The sequence below is a fragment of the Pundamilia nyererei genome, unplaced genomic scaffold (genome assembly GCF_000239375.1).
Source record: "Pundamilia nyererei isolate P.nyererei 1_Seehausen unplaced genomic scaffold, PunNye1.0 scaffold00195, whole genome shotgun sequence".
Lineage (NCBI taxonomy): Eukaryota > Metazoa > Chordata > Actinopteri > Cichliformes > Cichlidae > Pundamilia > Pundamilia nyererei.
The window spans coordinates 663,752-675,972 of NW_005187596.1; the positions used below are offsets into that span (position 1 = coordinate 663,752).

Genomic DNA, 12,221 nt, shown 5'->3' on the forward strand with positions numbered 1-12,221 from the left:
CTTGAACTACAAAACATTCATAGCAGGGTATACTTTATTATTATTATTATTATTATTATTATTATTATTATTATTATTATTAGTCCTTTATTTATACAGGTAAAAAATGTCATTGAGATTAAAAATCTCATTTTCAAGAGAGACCTGGCTTCATGGCAAAGATAGTCAAAATACACATACCACATAAGTATATAACATTTAAAACAAATACAATATCCCATACCCATTTATATTCTTAATGCGGGAACGTTGTATAGATGTCCAAACGTTTGTATGGGCTAGCAACTACCTGTGAAACAAACGTAAATTCTCAGTCTTCTCAAACAGGAAACAGACTTTTGTTGCTCCGCCTCGGTGGAAAAGCTACATGTTTAAAAAACTCACTTTTTATATGAACAAATAAATTGAGATAAATTTGTAACTGTACATACTTGTGATTAATTTCAAACTGAATTTCTGTTATTACTGTGGCCGACCTGCAGTACCATCATGTCCCACCAGGGACCCCCAACGCACACCTTAAATCAGTGCTGAAATGATGGGACTGAAGTACTGAAAACGTTTTACCTTTTGAATGAATATACAAGCAGAACGGCTGTAGAGGGGGAGAAACAACCCTGTTAGGCTTACTGTGAAACAGAAGCTCTGCGGGCCACTTTGAGGCTCATCTATGTATTAGTACATAACGACAGCCTAACAGCTTTTTAAAATGGTAAAAGGAAAAGAAGCAAGCCGCTCTGAATTAAATTTAGGCTAAAGTCCGGCTGCGGATCTCTCCGTTCACTGCTAAGTTCTCCCTTCTTCTGTGTCACTTTTTCCTTTTTTGGATGTGGAGCCCAAAGCTTGGGGAACGGAGCTTTTTGCCATTTATGTGTATACAGCTGTGCTCCCCACCACTGTCGAGGTTCAGGAAAGTTGAGACGATAAGGCAGGTGATGCAAACATTCACTTTTGTATCTATATAAGCTTGACATCAGTCATCATCAATGATGAATAAAAATGAAATGCCCACTGTTCATTTTCATATTCATCTATTTTTTTTTCTTTGCCCCCCATTATTAATTCAAAACCACAGTGAGCCACTGAAGATGAGCAGAGAGCACCATGTGGCTCTGGCTGTGGTTCAAGACTCCTTTTAGCTGTCAGTATTTATGCTCATTGGTTCAGGATCAGAGATTGCATCAAAAAGACAAGCGTGGAAAAGTTTTACATCGGCTGCTGGCTTACACGAGTAAAAACTAAAAGTTAACCCAACTTTTCAAACAACACAAGAACTGCATATCATCTTACAGTAATGGATACTCTGCTGAACATAACTGGCCTTTTCTCATTCCTTCTGTTTAATAGTGAGACAGTTCCTTTTTTTAGTCTCTCTGCACAGAAATTTATTTTCTTAAAGCTTTTGAAGGCAAACATTTGTAGGAACTTGTTTCAGAAAAGGAGTTTAAGACTGTCTACGGCTGATCTTTACGCTCTGACACTGGTTGAAATGTCAAACCTTATTCCACTGCTTGATAACGTATATTAGATAAAATATTGAGTTTACATGACCTGACATGAGTGAAAGATTTCATATTGATGAAATCAATGGGATTTCATGTATATGAAAGGGGCTGCACAGATACATGAGCCAAACATGGATATCAGCTTATCAGCAAATTGCCTGACATTTATTTATCTGTTCACATTCAGTTAATGATTGGAAGTTTCACAAAATCTGTGATTTGTAAAGGGTTAAGGATTTTAAGTCCTCGCTCCCCCCTTTTTAAGAGAGAGAATCTTTGAACTTCAAATGAAAATGAAAGAGTTGGAACAAATACAACTTGGCACCTTTTGCGCTGTTAGAAAGCGGCCTGTTTGTTGCTGTTTAGCTGACCTTTATTTAAATACAGTTCAGGCTAGGGCTGTGGGATATGACCAAAATCCCGATATAAGAATCCTATCATCCCGATAACGATATAAATCACAAAAATTTAACATTTTCTGTAAATTCTGTGAATCTCGGGCAGCTCGACGTGCGTGAAGTGTTTCCAGCTGGGCGTCGTGTACCTGGAGTCGAGTGTTTTAACCGATGCATGAAACGATACATTTTTAGACATAAGTTGTAAAGGCCGCCGTTTTCTTCGAGTATTTATTACACAGTGTGCTGCGGGGAAAAGCCTGTTCTAACGTTTGAGTCTAAGGTTTATTTTTTTAGCACCTGACGGCTATTTTATGCTTCTCATCCGTAAACATTCTGCAAACTCTTTCACGTGATTCAGTTTATTTTGAAAAGTCTCAACAGGATCTTGAGCTTTATTGTGAAAGGTTTATGTGGAAAACAAACAAGCGGACACGCGATGATGGTTTTACCATCGTTGTTGCTAACGACAACTCAGAAAAACAGGCACTTGTCTGTCTGTAGTGTGGTTATATTAAATATAAGAGAAAGAGAGAACTTTAAGAAATTAATATAGCCACTACAGTGACCATCAAAACAATGAAAAATATATTGCTGTAAACAGTTTATTTTGCGACACCACAAAACAAACGATAGCGTAAAATGAAACGATAGACGTTTTTATATCGTCATCCGATATATATCGTTATATGAACAGCCCTAGTTCAGGCTGGTCCTGCTGACTGATCAGAATAGCAGGGCGTAGGTTTGAGCTCTTTTTATTTGGGGTTTCAAAGTGGGGCCTGCCAGAGAAGAGCAGGTGTCTTAAGAGAGTGATGAAAGAAAGCTGGCCTCTCTCTGATTGAAAGCTTTAGGCCGTTGCCATGGTCCTGTGCACTGTTATGGGATGTTGCTGTAACTAACCACACCTAACATTCACAAAAGTTTTCTCAATGATGGGTGGAAGAATGTAAAAATGACTAAACATATTGTTCACTGCAGCTCATTATCTAGTGTCTTGCTTCTGTTAAGACTAATAAAATCGTTGCCTGTGTTATTTTTCCATATCTTGGTGATTAAAGCCGTTTGCAGAGGTTTAGCTGCTGCGTGCGTTTCATCTACTTATCATCACCGTTTGTTCTGAGTGCAAGTATTCAGTGAGTGGACGGAAACCTTCTCCCGCCTTCTGTTTCCAGGATGAACCAATGGACACAGACCAGAGCAGCACGTTCCTCAGCTCCATCCAGTCAGAGATTGCCAAGTACCAGCTCCTTATTGAAGAAGAAAATCAGAAACTAAAAAGATATAAGGTGGGTCTCTTCTTCAGTAATAATTTCATAATGTTGCATGTGACGTGTCTTACAGAAAGCCGGTCCATGAAGAAGTAATTCTCCTTCCAGAAAGATTGGTGGATGCGGATTTTTTATTATTATTTTTCTTTCTTACAGATTGAAAATATTCGACGAAAGCACAACTACCTTCCTTTCATCATGGAGCTGTTGAAGACGCTGGCAGAGTACCAGCAGTTAATACCTTTGGTGGAGAAGGTAATTCCCCCCCCACTTTCTCCAGCTTTCCACAGCCCTGTTTACTTTGAGCAGGCGAGTGTTCTCAGAAGACTCGAGTACTTTGACATTTTAAAACATTGTTCTTTTAACAAGCACATTATTTTAATTAATAAGCCGAGTGCTGCCAGCAGGTAGCTTTTATGAGCATTGGAGGAGTGATAATGAAATACCTTTTCTTAATGTGAAGGGTCTCTGTGAATTAAGAATTCCCTTTTGAGATTTTGGTGAGGGCATTTCTTTAAGAACACGCTGATTAGTGAAAATGTGTGGAAAGCCAGACTGTAATTGGCTTTTGTGTCCACTAGGGGGCAAACTTGATTTGAAAAATAGGCGCTGTCTTTGAGTGAAGTAATTTCTGTTTATTAATACAGGACCTTTTCATGGGAAATAACTTTTCATTTCATTAATTGATTCCAACTGGACAACAAAAACAGAAAATAAATGTGTTTATTAATCTATTTGTAACTAGAGCATATGAGTTTAATTGTTGTGACTATGATAGTTTAATGGGAAATAACCAGAGGAATTATACAAAGAAATTACATGTGAAATGAGAAGGTCCTCCGTTGCTATTAATAAAAATGTCTCTGGGTTTGTTTCCCCAGGCGAAAGAGAAACAGAGTGCCAAAAAAGCCCAGGAGGCCAAGTGAACAAGAGCACACTATGATTTATACACACACACACGTCCATCCTGAACCCTACAGTCACCCCCCCCCCCCCCCACACACACACACACACACTGTACCTGTCACATATGTATTAATGACCGAAGATGGTCTGCAGCACACTCTCACCATGGCAACCCATTAAACCATCCAGGACTGCCCTTCGGGTGTAGCCAAAAGACTGTCTGGCAAGGAAAAAAAGAAAAATCATGTGTCCATCAGCTCTAATGCATGCTCGAAGGAAAGCTGTTATCAAATGATGTTCTGTCTTATTTTCATAATAAAAATGTCTAGATGTTTGCGGACTGCTTGCTTTTATGGACCTGTATTATGCGTTCCCCTGATGTTTAGATGTCTGCAGATAGTTTACCCATCAGTGCTGTGTAGCTAAATTTCTACTAGTGGATCTTTGGCTCCATCTGGTGGTGTAGCGTTGAAATAGCAGGGCATGTATTTACTGTACTTCTTGAAGGCCGTGTATCAAGACTATTTTTTTCCAGGCTTTGTTATTTAATTAACATAGTGGCACACTCGTACTACAGCTGTTTTTCTAAAAGAGCTCCTACTTAAGCAATCAGACATTCAGATCTTTGTTTTAGAGCTGAACCTGATGGGAGGACACAATCAAGCCGCCAGGTCCTTATAAGTGCATCATCAACAATGGACTGGAAATTTAATGACGTCTGTGTGGCTTTTGGATACATTCCCATTGCAGTGTTTTGATGTTTTTTAACACTGAAGGCAAAGGATCTTCTCTTAATTTGTCAAGTAAATCAAATTCGAGACGGCGGTGTACAGAAATTGGCTGCGCTCGAACAGTGTGTGCGTCTAAAGGCCTGTGCAGACTGACGCATATGCAGAGTGCTGACCAAAGTAGGACGTGGCCCGTTTCTAAATTTGGATCCAATATTTACACACCTTTTGAGTACTCCTTGGATCTGATCCCAGTAGTCTGTTGCCATGATCGTCCATAGCAACAAATGAGAACCCACAGGTTTTACTACCAGTTTAGAGAGAGAGAGGCAAAGACAGTTTTATTTTCTTGCATCAAGCCATGTGGATCAGCAAAGGTGTTCACTATGATGACATACCAGTTTTGCGTTTGTGAATACCAACACCCTGTGCTTTTTTTTTGCACTATCTGCTGTTGTGTACACCAATTGCCATTGTTTTTTTCACGCCTATTGTATCCTTTATTTGGCTGTTGTCACAAAAATGAGTGTGATGATGTGGTAGATGGATGCAGATGTTAGATAAAAGAATTAAGATTCTAAAAATAGCCAGGCATCTACGTAATGGAATGTGTGCTGGGTAAGTCTACTTTAAAGGTCAAGGCAAGTTTATTTGCACAGCTCATTATCACATATGATTCCTCAAAGGTCTTCAGAGGCCTGAAGCGATGACGGTTCCATAATCAGACATGGAGAAAATGTGTGGCAGAATAACATCAGCACTAGGACACAATTCACTTTTTTGTATTCCCTTACTGTTAAATTTCTCGGTTGCTTTCTTTTTGTTCAGCCAGCATTTCAAAACCCAAAAGAACTCGATTTCACAGTGACGCACAAGCATTGAGAAACAGGAACCATCGAATGTTTGGCATTGTTTGTTGACTAAGATTAGGAAGATTCATAGGTTTTCATGATAAATCTTTGGGGGGCAAATAGACACTCTGGAAGAAATACTTCTTCTAGATGTCTTTTCTCCTTTGACAACTAGATGTGCAAACTGTATAAAAAGTCTAGCAGTGCTTTGGAGAGGTATCTATGGGCTAAACACAAAGCATTAGTTTACTTTGTTTTGGGGGGTTTATTTGTTTTCATTGAGCATTAACCTTCAGCTCACTCTTCCAACCAAGTGAAAGAAAGCAGCTTTCATCTGTTGTGGTGAAGAGAGCTAAAAATGAAAGCCAAGCATTGAAATTAAAGCTATTTACTGTAAATTTGTGTTTCTACCCTCACGTATGTGGGCAGGAACTGTAGAAAGTCACCAACAGAAAACAGTCACAGATGCCAGAGGCGGAAATGGGCTTCTTCCGGAGGGTGTCGGGACATGCCCTTAGAAATAAGATAAGTCACTTGGGACGGACTTGGGGTAGAGTTGCTACTCCACGTTGAAAGGAACCAGGGGATTTGAGTAGACACGCCTTAGGCAAGGTGTTTCAGACATGTCCAGTCACTACGACATACTGGCTGGTTTCAAAGTACCTCAGTGAAAAAACAAACACACAGTGAAATGTAGCCTGACACGCTCCTCGACATGTGCAAAAATTGGAGGGGGGGTGTAGAGGAAGAACATTATATATATATATATATATATATATACATACATATAGTATATACACTGGGTGAATGTGCAGTAGAAGCAGCAAGCAGGTGAATTCTGTACATTAATATGAATAGACATCTGACTATTTTACAGGATAGACAATATAAACATATTTAAAGTTAAAGGAATTGAAATGTACATTGTGCCTTGGTTTAGTGTCTGGAAGATTATAGATGATGTGAGCGGGTGAGTGTGTGTGTTTAGGGCACGGATGGCTTGGGGATAGAAGCTCCTCTTGAGTCTCTCTGTCCTTGCCCGGAAGATGCGGAACCTTCTACCAGATTGCAGAAGTTGGAACAGTTTGTTGCCAGGATGGGACGGGTCCTTCAGTATCTGCGCTGCTCTAGTCCGGCATCTCCTGGTGTAGGTGTCCTGAAGCGGGGGGAGAGCAATCCTGCAGCAGCGTTCTGCTGTACGGATCACTCTCTGGAGAGCTTTTTGGTCCTTCACACAGCTGTTCCCAAACCACGATGTCATGTTCTGTGTGAGGATGCTCTTCACAGCGCCTGTATAGAAAATCCTGAGGATCTTTGGAGAGACCCTGAACTTCCTCAGTTGTCGTAGGTGATACAGGCGCTGCCTAGCCTTTTTGGTCTGGACCTGAAGGTGGGCAGCCCATGTCAGGTCTGAGGAGATGTGGACACCAAGATACTTGAAGGACTGCACCCTCTCCACTGGAGCTCCATTGATGATGATGGGCTTGTAGTCTCTGTGCTGACCCCTTCTGAAGTCCACCACCAGCTCCTTGGTCTTGCTGACGTTCAGCTGGAGGTGGTTGTCCTGGCACCACAATGCCAGATTCTTCACTTCATCCATGTAGGCCGCCTCATTGTTGGAGATGGCACCCAACACCACTGTGTCGTCAGCAAACTTCACAATGGTGTTGGAGCCGTGGGTGGCCACACAGTCTGAAGTGTAGAGGGAGTAGAGCAGTGGCGAGAGGACACATCCCTGAGGTGCTCCTGTGTTGATGGTGATGCTGTTGGAGAAGCACCTGCCCACCCAGTTGAATCAGTTGAATAAAACATACATAGAAGCATGAAAGGTTTCCAGGTATAAATGAAAGGATCAAACAAATAAATATGACGTGACTAGAAGAAAGTTTCACCTAAATTACTGGTGTATCAAACATCTTTGGAGACTCCATATCCTAAACATCCCTCACCCCATAGATGTCCTGCAGTTTTATGGGAACATGAATCCAGCACAAAAACAAAGAAAGAGCAGAGTTAAACGCACTGGTATAAAATCGCTGGCTGATGGTGCTCACATCACAGAGAACAGCAGAACATATGGTTCTGGAGAGCAGCCGCTTTAAAAGATGATTCCGTCTTGTCACGACAGCAGGGCAGACATCTGACAGAGAGAGCAGAAGGGAAGGTCTGGGTGTCTGGCCACTGTCAGCCACCACTGTGAGTTCACAGAAGGGGACTCTCCCTGTCAGTCAGGTGGCCCTCTTCTCCTACACTTAGAAATTTAAACATAAGGGGTTACTGTTACAGTGTGCGAACTCAACTGTACAAAAAGGAATGCAATGTTCCAGAAAAGACGAGGAATGTTGTTGTTGGGCAACTGAACATGCTGCACGTTATCTAATAAGTCTGACTGCTCTGTTAAACATTGCGAGGCATTTATCTCAGTAATCATTTGTTATTTCTATTTTAAACAAAGAATTTGGGATTTTAAAGGTCCTCTAAAACTTTGTATTTGTACGTATTTTTTCAGCATTTCCACATACGTTCATTTGTATTTTGAATGTAACACTTTCCTCGAGCTCGCATTACTGTGCACAACCTCGACATGCTGCAGGAACTGGGAAACATAACTCGTATGTAGAAAATGTATGGAAAGAAAATATAGAACAGCTAAGGACGTATTTCCCTTGAGGCCTGGTGGAGACCAAAATTTGAGTTTAAAGACTAGAAACTAACTTATTGTATTAGTATATTAGGTAACATGGCAGAAAGTAAAAAACCACCAGCAAATGTGATTTCAATACTGCTGGTGTTAGCTAGCTAGCTAACAACAGTATTTTTAGGCACAGGTGTTCAAGTATATGAAAATATCACCTTAGAGTAGAAGAATTTAGTATTATATGTGTTATATGTACATGATAATGTGTTCTGTCATGAACTCTGCAAATGCTGCATAAAAAGAGCTGGCGTGACAAAGGCAGTCATTATTTCCGTGAAGTCTTTCCTGTTTGAAACATTTGACATTGGGTGTTGAGTCTGAGCCAAAAGTACTCTGTCAACACTTTGCAAAACGAGTACCTATGCTTTAATGTACATAGCGTAGTACATTCAGTTGTAAGTATGCAAACTCAGACAAACTATATTTGACTATATTTATTCTGTAGTGTGGTTTAAAGCAACGGTACACTAAACACTTCGCACATATTAGCTTTGTACCTTGAAAAGATGTCGACTATGTTTGAGTTTTTCTTACAGGCCCCAGTTACCCCAAAAAGTTAGCTTGGGCACAAGCTAGCCTCAGCTAGTTTATTTACGTCAGCTAGCTTTTTTCTTTTTTTAATTCATTATTTTAAAATTTACTGTTGAAGTGAGTTAAGAAAAACTCACTCTAGCAGTAATGTAGATTTTACATTTCCGAGTAGTCTGCTAAAAGAGGATCCATCTAGGGAGCTACCTTAAATCCCTTTTTGCTGACGTACTACTTTTTCAGACAACTCGTGCATTCTTCAGTGCTACATATTTTGTGCATTAAACTGGTAAACAAACACATCCAGAACATTTCAGTGTTGAAGAAAACATTTTAATAACCAAACAGTCCAGCTGCTCAATGCTTAAATTCACATTAAACACATAGTGCAACATCACATATTTACAGTATCTTACAGTATCACAGTAATTTCAGGCCAAACATAGGCATTAGATGAAACTGTGTCATATAAATTACAATTGTAATTTTGTTTTAATGTAAACTGCTGCAACCAGCAGAGAAATGAAAACATAGAGGTACACGCGAGGTGTGTTTGACCATACAAAGCCTTCAAATGGATATTGTGACAGAAAACACTTCCTGTCACTGTGTTTGGTTTGATGTAAGGCAAGAGATGCAGGCAAGTGTTTTGACTTTGAATGCAGTGGAACTAGATCTGCATCATTGATCAAAATGTCTATTGGTATTGAAAAGAAGGTTCAGGTAATGGCTCAGTGATAAAAGCTTAGCATTAGTCCCATCTGCTTGAGACAGTCTGTGCACTGTCTGCAGTGACATACAGGATCTGGCCAAATCATTCCCGCTTCCTCGTTGAGAGCTCTTGACAGCACTTTGCATTTTCCACACTCGCCCGTTAATGTTTATGCTACGAATTTGCATTCAGCTGTATTATACCGAGGTAGCGCCTGGAATGAACACGGTGGACAGTCTATTTACAGTCACAGGGGTAAGCAAATGACTCCACAAGTGGGTGTCTAGTTATGCTAGGACTCAACGTCCATGTCCTCTCTTGCTGCAGCTGCATACAGTTCGTTGTAGAGGTCAGAGCTGATAAACCTGGGGTAAGAGTTGTTTTCCATCAGGTTGTAGATTTTCCTCTGAGCTACCAGGAAGCTAGTTGCAGTGGGCTTGTGGAGACTCTGTGCGATGGCATTTTTGGTGTGGAAATCCAAGTTGACCTGTGACCAAAGACAAAACATCCAGAATGAGCCTTTGACCTTCATTTTAACAAAGAATATCTTTATTATTAAAAGTGCGTGAATTCTGATTAAAATCAGCTTAAAAAGAACAAACAAATCCGAAGCCATCTGTTAGCCGTTACCTCCTTTGGCGCTTCACTTTTAATGAACTCCTCGTAAATGCGGTTTGCCTTGGACACCATTTCCTTCCGTGACTTGATCTTTTTGAACTCCTCGCAGGCTGACCAAAACTCAATGTTCTCATCGCAAAATTCGGACCTCAGAAAGATACAAAATGCAATTTTCCCATCTGCGTGAGAGATAGAGAGGGAGAAGAGAAAGATTAGAAAACTACTTCCGTCACACCTACTGGCTCTTTGCCCATTCATGTAGGTGAAAGGAGTGGCAGCTTTGTTTTACTGATGACTATAAAAAGATTTCATTCGGCTCACAGTAACCGTGTAACCTTAGTGACTCAATGTGCCAATAGAAGCGTGAATGATACTTACATTTATGACTGAGCAGCTTGTCAAGCGACTGCGCCCATTGGTTCACGTCATCTACGCTTGGCCTGAGGGTAAAGAACGCAGCTCACGTAAGAGATAATTATAGTAGCGCTAACTACTACGTTAGTGAAGTGTCACTGTAAAGAATTGCTTATCAAAGTTGAGTCATATTGCATGATCATATTGCATGATCGTGTTGCATGATTGTTTTGCAAACTGTTTGATGAATTATTTTACAGCCATTTGATGCTCTCATATCTTTTCCATTAAGAATTTAAGGACTTATATGAGCCATGTACAGTTCTCACTTATATGCACAAGTGAAAAATATGCCAAATCTTAATTTACATAAAATGCAAATTAACTGAACACCTGAAATTTGAGACATTAAATCCACAGAAATCATTTTAAAACAACTTGTAAAACAAACAGGGCTTACCGGCAGAGTCTGTTTTTCACACGCTGTGTAGAATTTGTCTTCAGGAGAAGTCGTATTCTGTTCCTCCAGTTTTTCTTTCTTTATAAAAGAAAATTTAAAAAAGAGTTCACTCATCTGCTTTTAAAGATGTGCAATTCTTTTACAAGGACATAGTGACCAGGAACGTGCTCATTAAAGACTGCATCAACTTACTTGATCCCCTTGTCTGCGGCCAGCTCTGTTGGTTTCATGCAGTCCGTAAATGCCATGTTTGGGGATGACACACTAGCAAGGTTCTCTCTCATTGTTCAGTCCTCCTCTCCTTCTCCCTCTTGACTTGTCTGGCAACTTTATAGCTCAGAATCATGCGTCGCAGCAAGGCGGAACTAGAACGGCGGGTCTGTAATGTGATTGGCTCTCCCTGAGTAAACAGCAGCTCGCCCCGCTGTGACTCTCAGCCCGAAGCAACGATAGGCTGTCGCTGCATAAATATTCCCTCCCTGAGTTGCCTGCGGGCTTCCATTTTTAAGAGTAAGGTCAAGACGTGACGTATATAGCACACTCAGTGCCCCTGTTCTTAAAATAAAGTTGTGTTGGGAGAGTAATGGAACTTTTCTCTTCTTTTTCTTCTTCCCCCCTGTGTTTATAGCCAGACACAATCACAATATCTTTAAGACTGTAATTGGTGAGTTGAAAACAAAATATATTTGAAATGAATAGATGAAACAGGTGATTCGTTGCTACCTTCTGTGTTGATGTTTAATTAATTACTCATAGAGGGTGTGGATCAGTCACTTCGCATCCTGACTCCTGTCTTGATGGCATGTTAGATATGGGCAAGTTGGAACAAACGTGATGATGTAATATCCTCTTACCTCTTTAGGTAAAAATGTAGGAACAATGTTTTCATTCCTCACATTTTATCCTAATAAAAAAAGCTTTAATTGAGTCCACCAGTAAACTTTAGGTGGTTACCTCCAGTATTGTTATAAAGCTCAAAAAAGGTTTACTTGTTTTTAAAGCATAACCTTATCTAGAGGGGAGTACTACCTGCTTTACTTGAAGTGTGTTTTAGTCAGTTAGAAACACAGTAGTTAAGGAACTGACCATTTATAGCAGAAGGTTATGGAGGCGAGATTTAGTGGATAAGGCCGTGCCTTTTGAGGGAGCTCTCAGAGGGATCTGAGCTGCAGTGCTGCTAAAGAACTGATCCGCC

At 40.3% G+C, this 12,221-nt stretch overlaps 2 protein-coding genes across 3 annotated transcripts in view; one reads left to right on the forward strand and one right to left on the reverse strand.

Moving 5' to 3' along the window:
• uchl5 (ubiquitin carboxyl-terminal hydrolase L5) overlaps positions 1-4,411 on the forward strand; it is a 12,004-nt gene extending 7,593 nt beyond the window's left edge. For both annotated transcript variants that reach the window (XM_005747355.1, XM_005747356.1), the window contains exons 9-11: positions 3,076-3,189; positions 3,328-3,426; positions 4,053-4,411. In XM_005747355.1, the coding sequence (XP_005747412.1) occupies positions 3,076-3,189; positions 3,328-3,426; positions 4,053-4,097 (258 nt within the window). In that variant the 3' untranslated portion in view covers positions 4,098-4,411. The remainder of the gene's footprint in view (positions 1-3,075; positions 3,190-3,327; positions 3,427-4,052) is intronic.
• A 4,788-nt stretch (positions 4,412-9,199) lies between these two features.
• Positions 9,200-11,342, reverse strand: rgs2 (regulator of G protein signaling 2). Its single transcript, XM_005747357.1, has 5 exons — positions 11,219-11,342; positions 11,027-11,104; positions 10,591-10,652; positions 10,225-10,391; positions 9,200-10,081 (listed from the first exon to the last, which is right to left on the reverse strand). Exons 1-5 carry the CDS (start codon positions 11,308-11,310, stop codon positions 9,887-9,889), a joined length of 594 nt encoding a protein of 197 aa, XP_005747414.1. The 5' UTR covers positions 11,311-11,342; the 3' UTR covers positions 9,200-9,886.
• Between the last annotated feature and the right edge of the window lie 879 nt (positions 11,343-12,221).

Coding starts and splice junctions, on each gene's coding strand:
- rgs2 (XM_005747357.1), bottom strand. CDS start 11,310: ATGAGAGAGAACCTTGCTAGTGTGTCATCCCCAAACATGGCATTTACG. Junction 10,653..11,026: donor GTGAAAAACAGACTCTGCCG/GTAAGCCCTGTT, acceptor CTTTACCCTCAG/GCCAAGCGTAGATGACGTGA. Junction 10,082..10,224: donor AAAGTGAAGCGCCAAAGGAG/GTAACGGCTAAC, acceptor CTTTGGTCACAG/GTCAACTTGGATTTCCACAC.